The sequence below is a fragment of the Enoplosus armatus genome, chromosome 11, assembly GCF_043641665.1.
Source record: "Enoplosus armatus isolate fEnoArm2 chromosome 11, fEnoArm2.hap1, whole genome shotgun sequence".
In the NCBI taxonomy this organism is placed as follows: domain Eukaryota; kingdom Metazoa; phylum Chordata; class Actinopteri; order Centrarchiformes; family Enoplosidae; genus Enoplosus; species Enoplosus armatus.
Genome location: NC_092190.1, coordinates 22,396,358 through 22,414,887, shown reverse-complemented (window position 1 = coordinate 22,414,887; position 18,530 = coordinate 22,396,358). Strand labels below are relative to the sequence as shown.

At 40.7% G+C, this 18,530-nt stretch overlaps 1 protein-coding gene across 3 annotated transcripts in view; it reads left to right on the top strand.

Annotated features, from left to right (window-relative positions):
* Window positions 1-240: 240 nt before the first annotated feature.
* The window catches only part of mlphb (melanophilin b), a 32,820-nt gene continuing 14,530 nt past the window's right edge, over window positions 241-18,530 (top strand). For 2 of the 3 annotated variants that reach the window (XM_070914767.1, XM_070914764.1), the window contains exons 1-5: window positions 241-309; window positions 2,939-3,110; window positions 11,684-11,905; window positions 13,555-13,694; window positions 17,901-17,956. In XM_070914767.1, the coding sequence (XP_070770868.1) occupies window positions 2,986-3,110; window positions 11,684-11,905; window positions 13,555-13,694; window positions 17,901-17,956 (543 nt within the window). In that variant the 5' untranslated portion in view covers window positions 241-309; window positions 2,939-2,985. The remainder of the gene's footprint in view (window positions 310-2,938; window positions 3,111-11,683; window positions 11,906-13,554; window positions 13,695-17,900; window positions 17,957-18,530) is intronic. The other variant, XM_070914766.1, reaches the window with a different exon arrangement.

Sequence of the window (18,530 nt, the reverse complement as noted above, 5' to 3'; positions counted from 1 at the left end):
GCTTCCAAACCGATTGATTTACCATTAATCAGACATTTCCCGACATAATGTAAATGCAAACAAAAAGCAGTCACAGTGAATTTAATACTGTACCACCCTCGATGAGGCCGGGGGGGGGCGAAGCACATTACCAAACCTTGTGAAATAAAGTCAAGGAAGGCGGAGAGGAGGCTTGTCTCCCTGCCTTTCTTCCTCCTGGTTAACTAGACATGTGATTAGCATTGCTGTCTGCTACTTAGTTTGCCCAGCAGTCAGCCTGGTCTGCCCTCAGAGGAAATACTGCCTGCAAGCTACTCTGTCAACACCAAAGTAAGTCATATTTACATACATTGATGTTAATGCCTACATGTGTTTGTATCTCAGAGATGTCACTGTGATTTTAATCCTGTTGATGCTTCTTTTTTGGAGATTTATGCCACTTAAACTGTCAGTGATTTGGCTCATTTCATTGGACCAAACTCATGTCTGAAAGTGTTCCAACTTCTTATTACAGATACAATTTATGTATTTAGTAGTTGTTGTTAAAAAAGCCAAATAGCTTTTATCAACTTTCTTCAATCTACTGAAAGGTAGCCAAGGTTGCCACATTTAAAAACTCCCATATAAGAACATGTAACGTGGTTTGAGTTGGAATAAAGTCAAAATGTATGCTTTATATGTACTGTTCTTTTGCTGGTAAAGCTATTCTAGGTGTGTGTGTGTGTGTGTGTGTGTCTCCACACCTGCCATCAAGCCAAACCTTCCTTTTGCAAACACGAGGAGTCCTTTAAACGTGCACCTGTTGAGTTGCTCCAGCTGTGAACCTAAAACGGAAAATCCCTTGTAGACACAATTAAGATTTCACTGGCTAAGGAATAAGACTAGAATACTGTAAGGAATATTATAATGATATTTGGAAGTGCATGTTTTAATAATGTTCCCGTAATACAACAGAGTAAGATACCAAGTTGCTCACACCCGCTAAGCAAATACTCATAGAGCTTTGGTATACGTCTTGGCTATTCAAGTGTTAGAATTGAACTGTGGGAAAGTTGCAAGAAATATTTTATGTAGACGGAGAAGATTTAGATGTGACTTGTTTCTCTGTTAAACTTACATGCTTGTTTTTACCATTAGTGCCCACTTGCAGACGGAGAAATTAGATTAGGCTTTTTTTTTTTTTTTGACATGGCCTGAGGAAAACAAGACAATTATGTGATGTTCCTGAGCATTCCTTGACTCCTCTTTGATTATGTAAGAGTGTTTACGTGCAATTCAGTGGTATTGGTTGTGTGTGTGTGTGTGTGTGTGTAGATGTGTACATCGCTCTGTCAGCGTGATTGGAGTTACCTCATCCCCTGGAATCAATGCATTATGAAACTGGACCATGTGAAATGTTTGGCCAGGCTCCATTTAACAGAGACTCAATTGAAATCCCTCAGCAATGTGATGGTTGAACTGTGCCAGACCTTCCCAGATCACAGGACAGATGCATGTAGCAGAGAGGTTTTAAGATGGCTGCCTTGGCGTGTTGGTGCGCATTGCTTCATGCACCATTATACCGAAGCAAATTCCTTGTAGGTGAAAACCTACTTGGCAATAAACCAGATTCTGATTAAGCACGGAATATAGACCAATGCTCCAAGTCACTGAACCTTGATCAATACTATTATTCTGGTCCGTGTTGTTTGGAGAAAACAGCAGCCTGAAACACTGACAGCCGTTTTCTGGAAAATGTAAAATGTAGACACTGACTCGTGACTGACAGCTTGAGAATGACTTGCAAACACAAGAAAGTTATTTCATATACAGGTAAACAATGCTAGTGTTGCTCCTTATATGATGGAAGTGTAAATAAGCGACTGCTTGCTAACGTTAGTAAAGTTCGTTTCAACTTAAAAGGTGTTCATATGCCAATGTTGTGTTCACAGCTTGTTTCCGCTGCACCCAAGAGGCGGGAAAAAAATCAGTTATTGAAGGGTTAATAAAACCGTTAACTTAAGCCTGTCGATTGAGCAGCTGAATTGTCAAAGATTCCTCTGTACAGTCTGTCCAGAAAGGAAAAAAAGAGGACAGCAACTCCGTCTTAACTAAATCTACATTAATGAGCTTGTCAGAAACAATTTTCTAGCTGTCAATTCTGAAACTACTGAGCTGCTAGAAGTGCCGCCAGGTCAGAAATGTGAAACATGTCAAGACAACACAGAATTAGCTTGTTTTACTTGGAAAATGTAAAAATGACAGTCTAAGTCTATGTTAATTGAATACTTACATTTAAAAGTTACTGGTCCCTGTAATCTTTTATCCTGTCCAGGAGTGATTCACACGACTTTGCTGAGATAGGGGCCAGTCCAGCCCTCTTTCCAAAGCTAATAAGAGGAGCCAATTGCTTGGGGATCTTCCAAATATACAATCTTTATAGTATGAGATTCCCTTCTTGTGTTTCCATGGACAGTGTTTCTTAGCTGTGGAGAGGTGCTTTCTGCTAGTTGCATGCAGATAGATTTCAAAATATCTGGAGACAAAGAAAATGAAATAGTGGGGAACATGTAATGGATGTAATCGTCTAGGTGTTCAGAGGTCAGTGAAACTTTACCGCTCAGAAAGTTGTGTATCAAATTCGTTCCCTAAGCTGAGGGACATTGACGTGCAAACTTAATACAACTTTTCTAATGATAAGTTGTGAGCTTCAGTGCTTAATGTTGCATAGAGTCGCTGGCAGTGCAAGACTGATTGATTATTTACAAAAAGAACCCAAGTGACCTCATTTTAAATGACCTATTTTTACAATTTGTGGTGTTTTCACAGCAATTCATCTTAAATATTAGAATTCATGTAAAATCCCTCATATGTTGCTCACACATTTCTTAACACTATTAATGCTGACTAATAGCTTAACTTTGCCTCATTGGCAAACAACTAATTGTATTTTTTATTTTATTTTATGACCCTACTGTAGCCCAGCACCAGGCAGCCTGCCAGCTCAGAGGCATCAAATTCACAACTATGCCTGGCTCCACAACAGGCAAGAAGCTGGATCTCTCCAAGCTCACGGATGAGGAGGCCAAGCATGTTTGGGAAGTCGTCCAGCGAGATTTTGATCTGAGGAAGAAGGAGGAGGACAGACTTGGGTGAGTCAAAAAGATCACATGCATCTGTTTTATTTCTACTTGATACGCATCTTGAGAGTAATGTCCGACTGCATGCATGTATTATCAAACTGTATTCTTTGGGGGGTAGTATTTATAAAACACAAGTATTAATGAATCATAGATTGCTTAAAATTGTCTATAAATTAAAACCAGATGGATTTTTCTGTCCATTACTGTGTTTATAATTTAAACTCTAACCCTATTATAGTAATCCAATACAGACAAATAATTGTACTATATTAAATTATACTTCATACTATTATGTAAAATCTCTTTTATATCATGTATTTCGGCTGTGACTCATGTATGCAGTGCAGCATTTCCCTCTGTATTTCCTTTAAGGGAAATTAGGGCGGGTTGGGGGTTCGATCCCCTCGCCGGATCATTAAGTCAAGTTCATGTGCTTACGTTGCCTGTTTTGGACTTTGCCTGGTTATTGGACTTTTGATTCTTGCCTGCTCCTTGTCGGACTTGTTTGCCTGTTTGAACTGCCATCTCTGGTTTTGACCCTTGTTCTGCCTCGCCATCCTGTAAGCCCGTGTGCCCCCTTTTTTTGTCTGCATTTGGGTCCAATCCCCTTTGCCCGCACTGCCAAGCATCATTTATACATAGATCAGTACATTGGGCCCTATAGCAAAAAAGCCCACTGTCCAGTATTTGTTTCACATGGTGTTTCACTGCACTTATGTCTTCATATTATCATATCAGCCGAAACAAGACAGAGCACTCACATTTCACAGTGAGCCAGTAATCAGATGTCCTGTCTTCAAAGCCTGTAATGCTAGATAATTGGTTATCTGCTGGGGGGTTTTATTGAGGAAAGATGGCTGATGTTTGGTTTGAATTTGGTAAAACAGAGCAGAAATGACATACTATACTTCTACGTCCAGAAGAACTTTGTTGAGCTGTGTGTCAGCAACAGATGATTGAGTCATTTGCTCCCAACCCACTGAGCCCCTGCTCTCGTCTCTTTGGCAACAGTGACAGAGGGATGTTTTAGTTATCAGGCTGTAGGAGGAAAAGGTTTAGAGGGAATTTCCCCTTATCCTTGGATGTGGGATGACCTCTGCACAGTAGCAGCAGCAGCAGTCCTCTAGGATAGTAAGGATAGTCCACAGAATGAAGAAAACACTCAGTGGCACATTGTTAAAGGTCCCATATTGTGCTCATTTCCAGCTCTATATTTTTATTCTGGGACTCCATTAGAGTAGCTTTGCTAAGTCCTTATTTGCAGCCCCTTAGTTCACCCTCTGTCATTTTAGCTCCTGTCTCTTTAAGGCCCCCCTCCCTAAAAGCCCACTTTCTTCTGATTGGCACAGCCCGCTCTGCCTCATCCTGTTGCAGGTGTGCTTGGTGGTATGACAGCTACAGTAACTTAGCTTGGAAAATAACTTTTATAACTTTATTTGCTGATTTTGGTGAAACTGGATCATTTTATGGAGAAAATGTTTTCTGGGTTTCCCTCGGTTGTCCTCTGGCTGCTCTGCCTCAACTCCTGATGGACAGATAGCTTTAAGGTAACTGCTAACTGATGCTAACTGTAGCTGCCGTTAACTAGTTAGCCGCGCAGCTAGTGGTCCTATTAGCTTAGCTGACTCTGCCCGGACTGGGGAGTATGATGTTTATACCGTTGGAACAGGAGCTTTGGACTGCCAGGAGGAGCAGGTTTTCAGGTGGGTGAGCGTCCCTGTACTTTGTAGGTGTGCTGTGATTGGAGCAGATGACATGCTGGGGGGCGTGGCTGAGTGACATCACAACCTTACGGAAGTCCTAACAGCTCCTTTAAAGGCACAGTGAATACGGGCTGTGTGCATTTCTCCGTGGACTGAGCGTTGTGATGCTTTCACAGTATTTATACAGCACCGTGAGCTGCTTTATAATCAAACAACACATGGACATCTCACTTTCTGCAATATGGGACCTTCAAAGTAAGACTTACACTTGCTATGTGTATCTCTAATCCGTCCACATCTTTGTATGCCTACAGTTACAGAACTACAAAACCAGTGATGCATTAAAACATTTTTTACAATTTAAATTAATGGTATACATGATTAAATAATTAAGAGGCCCTGAGGCAAAAGTGAGCTGTGGGCCCCTATTGACACCACTCACACATCACCCACCGCCCAGATTACACATGGCAGGCTCCTTTATATTTTACCCAGAAAACCTGGAATATCTGGCCATGTTTCCTGTGTATCACTTACTTTGATTAAACATGACTTATTTAGGAACCACCAGATAAGCATAATATACTGAAATAAGTTGCTTTACAGCATATTATCAAACAAATCTGCAAGTGATCAAATCTAACCTCACTCGCAGTGGCAGTGGGTTGACTTCTCCTTAGTACATAGAGTTTGGTGACATCACACAATTTCCAAATAGCTCCACCCAACTCCCACCTGACTGAAGGTCTAATCAGCCGGAGGAACTGGGTTGGCAGGAAGTAGACTAAGGTCTATCTTGATGTGACAAATCTTTTATTGTATCTCAAACATGGATATTTTGTATTGTGACGTATTTAGATCGCCAAGACAAATCTGATTTCCTGCTTCTTCAAACAGTATCGTGGTATCAGGAATAAACTTCTCAGTGTTGTTTCTGTGCAGCAGATCTCATCTGAGCCACCTTTTAATATGTTCCAGACTTCAAGATACTTTCTGAATTTATTCAGAAGATTTCCTGTAGTCCCTTATTTATTGTTTCATACTCTGTCGAACATAGTGCTTCCCTCTTCTCTCGTCTTGTCTCCAGCCTGAGTCATACTTTGGTTATAAAGAGAGATTAGAACAGTCAATGTACATTTTCATACATGCTGTTCTTGAAGATTCACCACTCGAGGCAAGGCGAGGAGCCTTTTCTATATAGAGTCACGCAGATTTGTTTGCAGTTTTGCAGCTTCCTTCACAAATACAGGACAATGTCCTTCAGTTCCAACCACTTGGCCAAGGTTCTTCTTCAGCTATTTGTTTTCCATTCAAACGAGCCGTTGTTTGCTGCTCAGGCAACAGCCTGTTGTTTTCATCCAGGGCCTCTGCAATCTATAAATAGGTACAGATCTTCATGTGGTTTACATATAAAACTGTCGCGCCTAAATCTTGTAAAACCATACATGTAGGATCGTAAAATAAGTTATTTTGGCAAGGATTTAGATTTTGTTTTGCTTGACCAAGTCCACCAAAATAACAGACGTCATCTAATTTAAGTGTGTTTTGTCTAAATGTTCATCTACCAATACTTCCTGGGTTTTTTTATTTTGAAATGATTCATTTTTGACAAATGTTTTGCTTGTTGCTGCAAGGCTTTACAAATCCTCACATGATTTCACGCAAAGCAGATTTCTAATAGTAACCATTGCAGACGTGTCAACCTGAAATCTATAATGCATTAATACTAAACAGCTTTCTAACAACTTCCTGTTGTGGGTGAAGAATCAGTAAAGCAAACAAGGAAAGTTGTAACTTTAAAGCTGCACAAATCAATATTTTAATATTAACAATGGTTCAAATGGCTGTGTAGTATGAAAGAGGTCGCTCGTACTGATGAACCCACAGATAGTTTGTTTGCTAACATGTTCGTCATAGTAACTACAAGGTGATAATATACAAAAGTGACTGTGTTTCTTTTCTAACACATTCACTATATCAACTTATATATATGTCAGTGTTGTGTTTACAGCTTGCTTTAAAGACGTATTGCTGCATGTTCTGAAGCATATCCTTAAATTTGTAGCTTTCTAAGCAGAGCTTCCTGCACAGAGATGAAAATGACCTGTCTGACAGAAACCTTAATTAAGTGAAGCTGCAGCAGAGAGCTCTGAGTTTGGTCTTGCTTGCAGTTCCTCCATGTCAACTCCGTCCTCCTCTCTCCAACTCTGACTCACGTTTCCACCGTCGTCTTCCTGCAACAGCTCACCCCCTCTTCAGAGCGAGACTTCTCCTTGGATGAGACTCCTGTTTCTGGGGATCCTTTCCATAGTGTTGTCAGACACTCTGAGCCTGTCAGTGGCAAAAACTAGCACTTTTATTGAACGTACTTTTGACAGGATTAGATTAAAGATTTGCCAGCTGAGGCAATCTACTGGACACATTCCAAATCTTTTTGTACCTATTAGTCATTTAGACCCCAAAATATGTAAAAAAATAAATAAATAAATAGGGCCCAAGTTTAAAAATACGGAAATTACCCTTTAAGAGAGAGGCAAGGCGGAGAATATGAGATTATGATGCGAAGAAGAAAGACAGAGACACATACAGCAGCTCAAACTGGGTTAAGAACATCTGAAAAAGGACGTTCATTTAAACTAGAGAGGGTTTGATTTGTGTGGACAGACATGGCGAGAAGATCACCATGTATGGGAACACTCAGTTACTTTGGTCTTCATAGCTGTTTGTGTCTAAGTGAACGTCTGGCTGCCGCACCCGGATTCCTGAGCTTTGCCAGTTAAGCAAAAACTCTGCAGTACCTGCTTTTAATCAAATACTCAGGAAAAGTGAGGATTTTGAGGACAAACTTAAGTGTTATACTTACTTGTGTGTGTTATACATACATAGACACGACAACTCGTGTAAAGCTTATTTTCATGACCTTCACTGTTTTCAGCATGAAAGGAGGAGAAACAGAAAACAATTGCATTTGACAAAGTTGTAACTCTTTGAAATCGCTGTTGTGCAGTTTCTATCCATAACTTTTCTCAACCTAAAGGTTCCCTGTGGACTTTTCTCATAAACTTAAAAGTTATGTTTACACTGCCTGTGTTGGATCAGTTTCCTTCCTCATAAAACGTTTGCAAAGCAATTTATTTCTCAAACGTTTGAATCCAGCATTGTTGTGGAATAGTGTGAAACCAGTGGCTGAACTGTGTACCGCGTCACCCGTGTGCACACGTGCATGCATGTGTGTCCTCGTGCGTGAACGAGACAAACAAAACACCGACCCGCTCTTTCACAATGCTTCGTAAGAGCATTTAAATATTGCCAAGAACGAATCCTCTGATGCATCAAAAGCAGCCTGTTTGGAAAGACATATGAGAGGCAGCAGTCTACATTTTAAAGCTGCACTATGACAAACCAACAGAGATCCCCCAACTCTGCACTTTCCCCCAGCTATACAGAGCATTTTAGTGTCTTTCAGCTCGTTGTTTTGGTTTTACGGCCCACAGCTTTAATGTTTTGGTTCATTCATTTCATTTCCAGGAGCAGCAGGAACGTGGAGCATTTAGCTGCTAAAAAAAAGCCAGATATTTCACTCAGCAGTTGGTGGAGATCAAAACAGAAATGGAGAGCGAATGTTGGACTGACACTCTTGGCCAAAAACTTCATAAGGTTATAACATGTAAATGTTGTGTTTACAGCTTGTTCCGTTGTCCTCAAGTGGCCAAAAGTCAATTCATGCTGCTTTGATGTTGTTTTACATTATTTTGTGCTTGTGTTGAGTGCAAAAGAGCAAAGCAATGGCCACATAATCAACAAAGACGTCAGTAAGGAAATAAAATCATCTTAGTTTGACAAAAAATACTAAACACAAGGTCCACTTACTGGGAATAACCCAGAGCTTTCAGCCACATCTCCTTAAAACCCTTGCAGCTTGTCACATCCATTATAAACTGCTGACCCCCCCTGCAGAGGGCACCACTCTCATTCACAGACGCTCACTCTTGGTAAGCCATTGCACTTGTCTTTATATATGTGACCTTGCCAGCCATGTATCAGTGTTTGGAAGGCATGGAAGTTGCCTACAGCACTGTTCTTATTTGAATCATAGAAGGGCGCCTTGTATACCAGATCTGTGGGATTTGATGTTTCAGAGGAGGGTTGATTCAACAGATATTACTTTTAAATCACATCGCTAATGGCCAGCAGCTGTATCTGCAAAAGTTTATGGGATACTTACAAAGTATCCCATTTATCCCCATGATCTGGGCTATGATTTAAAAAGCATGGCCTAAAAAAAGCTTTAATAAACAATAAGCATCCTCTCATCCTCTGTGTGTGTTTTTGCCAGACTCCACCCACGCTGTGTGACATTCGGGATTTGTTATCTGAATTTTTCCTCTCTGCTACTGTCAGCATCTGGCAGCGCTGAGTGAGACTGTTGCTTTTCCAACAATCAGCACAAGTTTGCCTCAAACTTTGGTGAAGAGAATCGTCAGCAATGAAGTCATTTCCCGCCAAGTCACACAGAGGAGAGGAAAGACGTGTTTGTTTGAAAAGGATTTGGCTTCTTAAAGTAGAATTTGACTGACATTATTGCAGCACTTACTGCATTAAACGGGTATTAATTATGAGCTGAAGACAGAGTGCTTTTATATATCACCACTGAGCGCAATTTTACTCATTTATAAAAGACAAAATTAATGTAGTGAGAAGATTTCAAGAAAGAAAGTCACTTTTCTGCTATTTCTCCTCTGCTAACTCAGAGTTTGGAACAAAGTAAATGTTGATTTATATGAAGGAAAATAAATTAAAGTCTGGAATAGAGGTTTTTGCTAACTGTATATATATATATATATATATATATATATATATATATATATATATATAATGTGACTGTAAGGTGTGTTTGTAAGTAACTCATTACAACCCATCATTAGTGAGAACTTTGTGTCTGCCACCAACCAACCACAGTTTTCCTGCTTTTTCTCATACCAGGGCGAGCTTCTAGTGTTTCTCATATATAATATGAGGCTCCAACAAAACCAGTATTTACTTAACTTTGAGTGTTGCCACCCCGAGACACTGGAACAAACAAAGGCATGCAAGTGCGTTTCAGGAAGTCACTAAACAAGTAGGGCAGAAATTACAGAAATGGGCCTATAGGTATGCTGCACATACACAGGCTACATTAATGTACAGATACTTGCATACTGTGGGTAATTATATTGAGTAGTATATAAAAATAAACACATTCAAGCACACCCATGTCACTCAAAAGGTCACTAAACATTTGTTTAGTCGAACACTTTGCTCATTTACAGTTAAATGAATGGTCTAAATCAAGAGGACATGCACAGTAAAGCTAAACCTCACCCGTCTTAATCATTTTTTTTTTATTTGTAACCGTAGCACTAAATGTTTCCTGGAGAAGTGCTGCAGTGTTTTCTGCCTTTACCCACTTTTCCCTGTAACAAGGCTGACATAATGTTTACACGAAGTTGCCAAGATGAAGCCATGTGTTGCCATCCGCGCGCTGACAACCATCTCTTCACGTTTGTCAGCCAGCATTTTGACTCATAAAATGTCTGTATAATGAAACGCTAAAAGGTTTGTTGGTTTTTTTTTAGCTGTAAAAACAAAAAGTGAGTAAGTAATAAGAAATTCACTTTCATACGTTTTCAATGACAGCTGCACAGTTATTATATAAACATTTTGGGGGAAATGTGCTTCTTCGCTTTGTTTCTGGGAGTGAGATGAGTAGTGTAGGACATGGTTAGCTTAGCTTAGCAGAAATACTGCAGTCAGGGGGATACAGCCAGCCTTCTGTCCAAAGCTCAAAAAACACGCCTACCAACAACTCTGAAGCTGTCTTACTTTATGTACACATACATAAAAAGAAATGGCCATTTGTGATTTTCACCAAGTTACGTATTGGAATTATTTCTTTGCAAACCACAGTTGATCCCTCTGCTCAGTGTTTCTGTGTGGCCTCTCCAGATATATTAGTGCTGGCGCCAGATAAAGTGAGCTCAGGTTTTGGTTTTGGTCTTTGTGCAGTTATGATGGTACCAAATTTGGCTGAGTAAACAGTGTGCAGACCCAGTTTCAAGTCAGTCTGGACTCGGAACAAAACAATTTCCTGTTCCAATGTGCACATTCAAAAAGATTTATTTAGCACTTATTTCTGCAGCCATAATAAAGCAGCATTGTTAGTGTTGCAACCGTATCTACTGTGCTACTATGTACAAGATATTAGTTTGCAGTAGACCTACAGTATCAACCCTGCTTAAATTTCAAATACAGACTTTGGTCAAAGACCATTTGCAAATAACTCCCAGTGTTTAATTAACCTGCCCAGCACATCAGATGGTGACGTTGGCACAATGAAGACATGTAAGTGCAACAAGTCCTGTTAGAAAGTCAATATAGGACACTGTGTTTACTCTTGCTTGCCATGTTCACTCAATGATGCGTTATAGTCATTTTCCTTCAAGAAACACACTCATCTCTTTTGTAGTGAACAGCTGGGTTTTGTCTCACTTTTTGCCAGCTCAGCTCAAATGTTTTTCCATGCTTTTCAACACATGGTGCGTCTCTTTACAAACACATTAATGCAATAAATGATGAATAAATGTTTTTGACGAGGTTAAGTCATACAGTAGAATTCATAATGTTCTCTGGCGAGAAGGAGATAAATGACAGGGGCCATTTGTGTAGCTTTTACTTTTGATATGATACCAGATGTGAAATGAGTATCTGGAAGATGAGTTTATTGTTGTTATACTTGCCTTATTTGTACAGGTGGCTACGCAGAGTATTTCTAAAGAAAATGAAGTGCACTTGTTCAACCATGCTTTCATTCTTCCGTATCTCCAACCTTGTCTTTTTCAGAGAGCTAAAGACCAAGATTGAAAAAGAAGACACCAAGAGGGAATTGTTGGGCAACCAGACCAGCCTGACCGAGTCGCACTGTATTCGTTGTCTCCAGCCCTTCAAGTTCCTGGTCAACAGCAAGCGTCAGTGTCTGGACTGCCAGCTCTACATCTGCAAGTCCTGCAGTCGCTACAACAAGAAGGAGCTGGGCTGGGTGTGTGATCCCTGTCGCATGGCCAGGTAGGAAATAACACATTTAAAAACTGAAACATGTAGTCATTCAAAGTGAGGGCAGCACCATGGCCAAAAGCTGCAAATACTTTCCAAAATGTCTCTCGTAGAGATCCGTTCAAAAAGTGTCACCTTCTGTCTGGAAACAGGAAAACTGGTTGCGTCAAGAGGTAGTAGAGAGGTACATTTCGGAGCATGTTTGCTTGATTGACAGGTGTTTGCCACTGACCTGTTTTCCCAAATTTGAAAATATGGATGACTTCACAAATTCTACATACAGTACACATTTTTCTACTCTGTCTTCTCTCTCTCTCTCCTACCATCATCATTTGGTCTTTTGGTTTGGTTTTGCCTTTACAACACTGCACATACATTCAGCATTGCATTCACCACTGACTTGCAGACTACAGATTAATTTATTACCTTTGCCTTGTTTAAATTACTTTAAATCTTGTGTGGTCTCCCCCATTTGTCACAGCCCAGGCTCAGTGAGCTAGACAAAGAGGGAGACCTCACGAGATTTAAAGTAATTTAAACAATGTTTTAATTGAAAGGAAGACAAAGGCAACAAAAGCTTGCAAAGGGACCCGTACTTTTTTAAGTGTGCTTTGTCACCACTGTGAACTCCCCTCTTGGTCTTTCAGAGATCACATCGCAGCTGAATGAGTCACTTACCCTGTCAAACTGTCTGCTAGCTTAGCATCTTACTGTGCGTCACAGGAAGGCTTACTTCACTACAGTTGCACTCAATGCCAGGTCATGCCACAAAATCCAACTTCATGCAACACCATTTGCATATCAGGCAACCTCATGTTGAGAGGGTTGGGAAAGGATGCTCCAAATCATTTATCTCTCAATATACTGAATGTTCCCTGTATGGTGAAACATGCATAAATACATTTAATCAATGCCTCAGAACATCATTGGTTATCTCTGCTGACATGCCTTTAACCATGCTAACACAATGCAGAATAACCTGTGACTGAAGATTATACTGAAGGTGATTGATTTTGGGCGTGAAAGCTCTTCCGGTAATCAATATATTTGTAAGCCTGTCAGCAGCTAGTGGACAAATGCTTTGGTTTGACCCTGAGTTCAACTGAGGTCTGCATATCTGTTTGAGTGTAGTATGTGAGTTACGCGTCTCTGAAATAGGCCAAACATGCTCAATCTGGATAACATGAATAATAAATATCTACAGCTACAGATAACTAATAATTCATTCATTCAGCAAAGTGCTTTCCTGGTCCCCGTGGACATGTGACATGTTTACATTTTTTTCATTTCGCTAATTATCTTGACCAGAGCAACTCATACCTAGTGAGCAGTTAAAGGCTCAGTGTCTTTGCTCCAGCATGCTTTGACAGCACACACAGCCTTTGATGGATGTTTTGGCAGTTTCAACGGACAAGATCTCTTTTACTGTAACCATCATACCTTTCACTGAACTCAGCCAGTGTCTGGAAGATATCATGGTATGCATCTCATACTTAAAGCTGCAAACTTTACGCATTAGATGCTTCATAATATTGTTTGTTCACCAGCGCAAATCATTTTTTGCTCTTGCTTTATGCGACACAAGCGGCATATCCTTGTCCTTGTCAGTCCTCTTCATTAGTCATTAGTACCTGTTTTGTCTCCTCTGTTTCCTTTGACAGGGTCCTTAAGATCGGTACTTTGGAGTGGTACCACGAAAACGTTCGTGCCCGATTCAAGCGCTTCGGCAGTGCCAAGGTGATGCGATCGCTCTTCAAGAGGTTGAGCGGAGAACACAGTTGCTCTCAGAATGGCCTTGAAGGTGAGGAGTCCCATTTTTATTATCATGGTGCCTTTGTGGGTAGTTTTCTGTACAGAAAATAAATGCAAGGATTTGTTACTAAATTGGTTTTTGAAAGGTTTCAGAGGTTTCCCAACATAATGCAACATAAAAGTGATCCGTGATCCAAATCGGTGTGTGGTAAGTTAATGAGTAACACCCCTTTACTGAACAAATACTGTCCTTGAGGCCTTTCAGGGTAGAGATTAAGACTGCACCGGCTGACTGAAGCTGCTCAGTGGACAAGAGTCAAAAACTGTAGTTACGTCAACTGTAGAAGTGTCTGTATGAATGTGAAGCAGTGCTAATCAAAGGTTACAAAAGTGGTAGAATATCAGGTCTCGGGTCGAGGTTACTTTGAAGGGGCGACCTTAACAAAATTACATCTGTTCCACTCGTTTCTTTACAAGCCCTCAGGAGGTGCTGCAGGTCAGACGTTGAGTCTGCTGGAAGTCTGCTTGAGCTTACCATAAGAAATCCCCAATAAATGAAAGGCTTCAAGGAGGAGGATTCAACAGCTGCATACTGTACTGTAACTTGCATGGAAAATATGTACAGTATCAGTGTTTCGAATCACACACCAGCATTTGAAAACTGGTCATCACCATGACAGGTGCATCACATGTGTGAATTGTGTCGATTTTCAAGTTCAAGTTCAAGAATTGGACTTTGTAATGCATTTTTGTGAAGTGAGGACAGCCAACGTTATCCCAGTGAACAGCAAAATATAGGTTTTTCAAGTTCACGCAAGTAGTACAGACTTTATCAGACTGCTATGCTTTTGCCTTTGAAATCACCAAATACTAACTCAAAGGAACACCTACGGGAGATTAGACAGTTCCCCCCACTATCATAAAAAAAAACACCAAATTAGGGAATATCTTCTTACTGCTCCACACATTTGGAAAATCTATAACTCGGAGCACTGAGCCTGTTCTGGCAGCTCCTGGCGGCACTTCGTGTTGCTGTTTTCCTTTAATTTGTCACCCACCTGTCTATGAGACATTTCATTTTTGTGACAGTGTGTCACAGATAGAAAGATAGATTTTCAGACAGAAGGCAGTCCTCTGCAGGCTGCCAAATCTGTCACAGGGATTTAATCTCTTCCATCTTTCCTGTTTTTCCGGCTCTGGTTCTTCACAGCTGTGAGGCCGCGTGCTGTCAAAGACTAGTGTCCCGGTCCTGGATACAGCTCGGCCCAGGTCCTCCAGTATCAGGTTTTTGTCCTTAACTGACCAGTGCGCTTGGAAGCTCAGCCTTGTGGGACATTTACACTCACTGCTGTAGGTCTTGAGACATTATTACCGGAAATACTAATGTGGTGAACAGTCCTGTTTATGTTTGCGGCTCGTGTTTAAAGTCTAATACAGTGACGGTACGAGGCTTCATCAAAACCTTTCCAGCACTTTTGCTCACACAGCATTGCCAATATCCTCTGGCCACACCCAGAGTGTGCCCTTGAAGCGCTCTGAATATCAGCTTTAAGCATTGTTATACACAGCAGGTCTCCAAGTGAGATCATACCATCAGGAGATCAATGAATTATGAGGAGACAGTCGGGACTCCTGGTACTGCTTATGCTGAGTCACCCTCGAGGATTTTGGGAAAGGATACAGAGCGAGTTGGTTGGCTGGCTTAGCCCTGAGGGCCTTGTGATCATCCAGTCACATGTCTCCCATTCTGTGCCTGGAATTGAAGGATCCAGTCCTGCAGAGCTCCGCCGACCAGAAGCAGAAAGAGGGAGAGAGAACAAAACTTTTGTTTGTCATGTATTTATGTGGAATCCGGCTCGCAGAGTGTTGCCCAGATGTGAGTTGTAGTTATGAAGCACACTCATAAATATGCGTGCTAACAGATGCATTATGTTTAAAGTGATCAGCGACTCATGACATGTAGACACTCATGTGACCACCTGGAATACATTCAACATGCATGACTGTACACACACACACACACACACACAGTCTTTCGCTGTCTTTTTACTGTATATATTCTGCTGTGGTCCGTTGGGCCCCCAAAGCTCGGAGGGTGTCATCCTATGTGTGCAGTGTCTTTGTGCACATGGGGAGATGTAACACTGATGCCTACAACAGAGTCTTTGTTCACATATGCAGCATAAAAAAGGATTTAGTTCACTTAATTAGCTGGCTAACCCCAGCTCCTGAGTTTAATTGTGCTACTGCTGCTTCTCATTATTTTATGTGGAAAGTAAGGACTACCTGAATTATCCCAATTTGCTGAGCTATTTATTATAGTTACTGAACGGCAAAATTGCAAACCTAACCTCATTCATTTTCTATTGTAGAAGATGAGGGTTAGAAGGTAATTAATACAACCAAGTCATATCAGGGGTATTGTAATTAAACACAACTAAATAAGCCATGTCTTCTTTCAACTAAACTAACTAACGCCTGATATTGTTGACAGAAAGATATCGCTTTTGATTTTAATGTAATTTATCCTTCTTTTCCTTTTAATCAACAGTTTGGTGCTTTTTACCTGATCTTACCCCAGGTAACCTAAAAACAAGACCACAGCCTTGCTAGCCATTCTGTGAGACTGTTCTTAGGCACTCCAGTGCTTTGAGCTACATGCTAACATGCTCCCAGTTGCAATGCTAACATGCTGATGTTTAGCACTGCAGGTTTAATGTTTGCCATTTACCAAGTACAGCTGAGGCTGATGGGAATGTCATTAGTTTGGCAGGTATTTGGTCACAGACAAAAACATTTTGATGGTGCTAGATGAAAGGTCATGGGATTCATCCTCTGGAGACCATCATGGTGTCATGGTAATCTATCCAGTCATTTGAGATATTTCCCACCGACCAACCGACCAACTGACAGTGGCATCGCTCGAGCCAATGCCGCTAGCATGGCTAAAAATAATTAAATAAACGTGCAATGACTATTTGAGCCAAGATCTAGCAAAAGTTTTTGTATTATTTTTTGAAAATGTACATGATTGGACTCATGAGCTCTGGCTATGGCCCTGGTCAGACATTTTCAGTCACATACAGTCCAGCTTTATGCTGCTCACATTATACCATTTGTGCACCAATGAGACATTTTGGAGTAATTTTCAAGGCTGGATTACCAACCATATATATGATATAAATGGCTAAAATGGTAAATGGCTGCATTTATATAGCACTTAACCCCATTACCTGTTTCCTTGTCATGTTTCACCAAATTCAAAGTCAATTTGAGCCCACACATTGTTTTCCTGCTGGGACCACTTAGAGGCTTAATCCATGTGTGTGGGGTCTTTTTTAGATCCATTATGTCACATCAGTGTTTGATAGCTAGTATGCTGCCTAGATTACTTACAATAAAATGCAGTCAGAATGTTCTAGATGGTCATTGTAAACATACAAACATGAAAATGTAAATCAGGGTCATTTGTAATTTAGTCTCAGTGTTGAATATTCTCATTAGACTATTAAAATGATCCAACCAGACCTTGCAGCTTTGAGTACAGTACAGTACAGTACTCATACAGTGAGTACAGTGGCTTGGGAACCGACCAAAAGGTGCTGGTTTTTATTCACCTTGGCATATGAAGAGTAGAAGAGCAGAGCCAGGGAAGGTTTAGTCAGGGAGAGTCAACAAGGTTTGTGTGTGTGTGTAGTGGGAATTATTACTATTATTATGCTACTTTTTAGTGTCCATCTGTACATTTTGTCTGCAAATCAGTCATGTGGCAAAGGTCTATATAATTAATTCATGTTGGAAATGATAGAGAAGTAGTGCAGTAGCTCATCAGTCTGTAATGTGCATGTTCTACATAAGCTTTCAACTCTATCTGTTGATCTGGGAGGCTCATTCGTGAACTTTTGCTTCTCTCTGCAGGTTCTGTTGTTTTCCCAGTCTCCCCCTCCTCTCTCTCTCTCTCTCTCTGTGTTCAGGAGGGAACTGTAATGTAGAAATGCAACTCACTCATGAACACTCTCATAAAGAGGAGCTGAAAACACACAATGTTCCTTCTTTTGCCAGGTGGAAATTAAAAAAGCCTTTGATTTGTTGCCGTACAGGGTGCATCTTGCTGAAAAGACTCAGGGTCAAGGGGTTAAGACTTATCTAGCTGGTTTGAGAGAGGTGTGATTCAGCCTTATTGCACAGTATGTTGTCATTCAGTTATTCCAAAGGAGCTTTAGGTTAACATTGACATGTCTGCTTTCTTCATCAGCAGATGGATATGAGGAGCACAGTATGGACGGAACAGATTCACAACACTACGAAGGGGTACGGCAACACATTTTATTATCATTTTCTCTCATGGTTGAAGAACATGTGGTTCTTTCCCATGCTTGTGCTTTCTTATGAACTGCTTAACCTTTGTTTGCTTGTTGAAAACATTAAATAAATAGGCATCTTACAGCTATTTTGTAGGTACTTAAGTTTTAGTGAGTGTGTGGCCAGCGGAAAGCATTCCAGTGAAACGCATCATAAAGCAAGAAGCCAATATCAATTTGCAGTCAAGACAGCGGAACAGAAGTAGCTCTGGTGTCTTTCACTGCTGATTCAAGTTGAGACCTCGACACGTGGAAACCTGCAGCCAATACCTGGTTCATCTTCATTAAAAGATGTTTTAGTGAGGGGAATCAAAGCTCATCTGCGAAACAGACGATTCCATTCGAGTTCAAATCAGCATTTTGCGTGCATATGTTTTTTTTGAAATAACATTTTCAAGGCTCTGCTGTGGTCAGCGGCTATCTTTATCAAAGCAGAGGTGTTTTCTGCACGGGTTATCTATGTGATTTAGGCCGGCCCCTGTCAACAACTGGAATGCTTTGACAGCATGTGATGATTAAGGTTA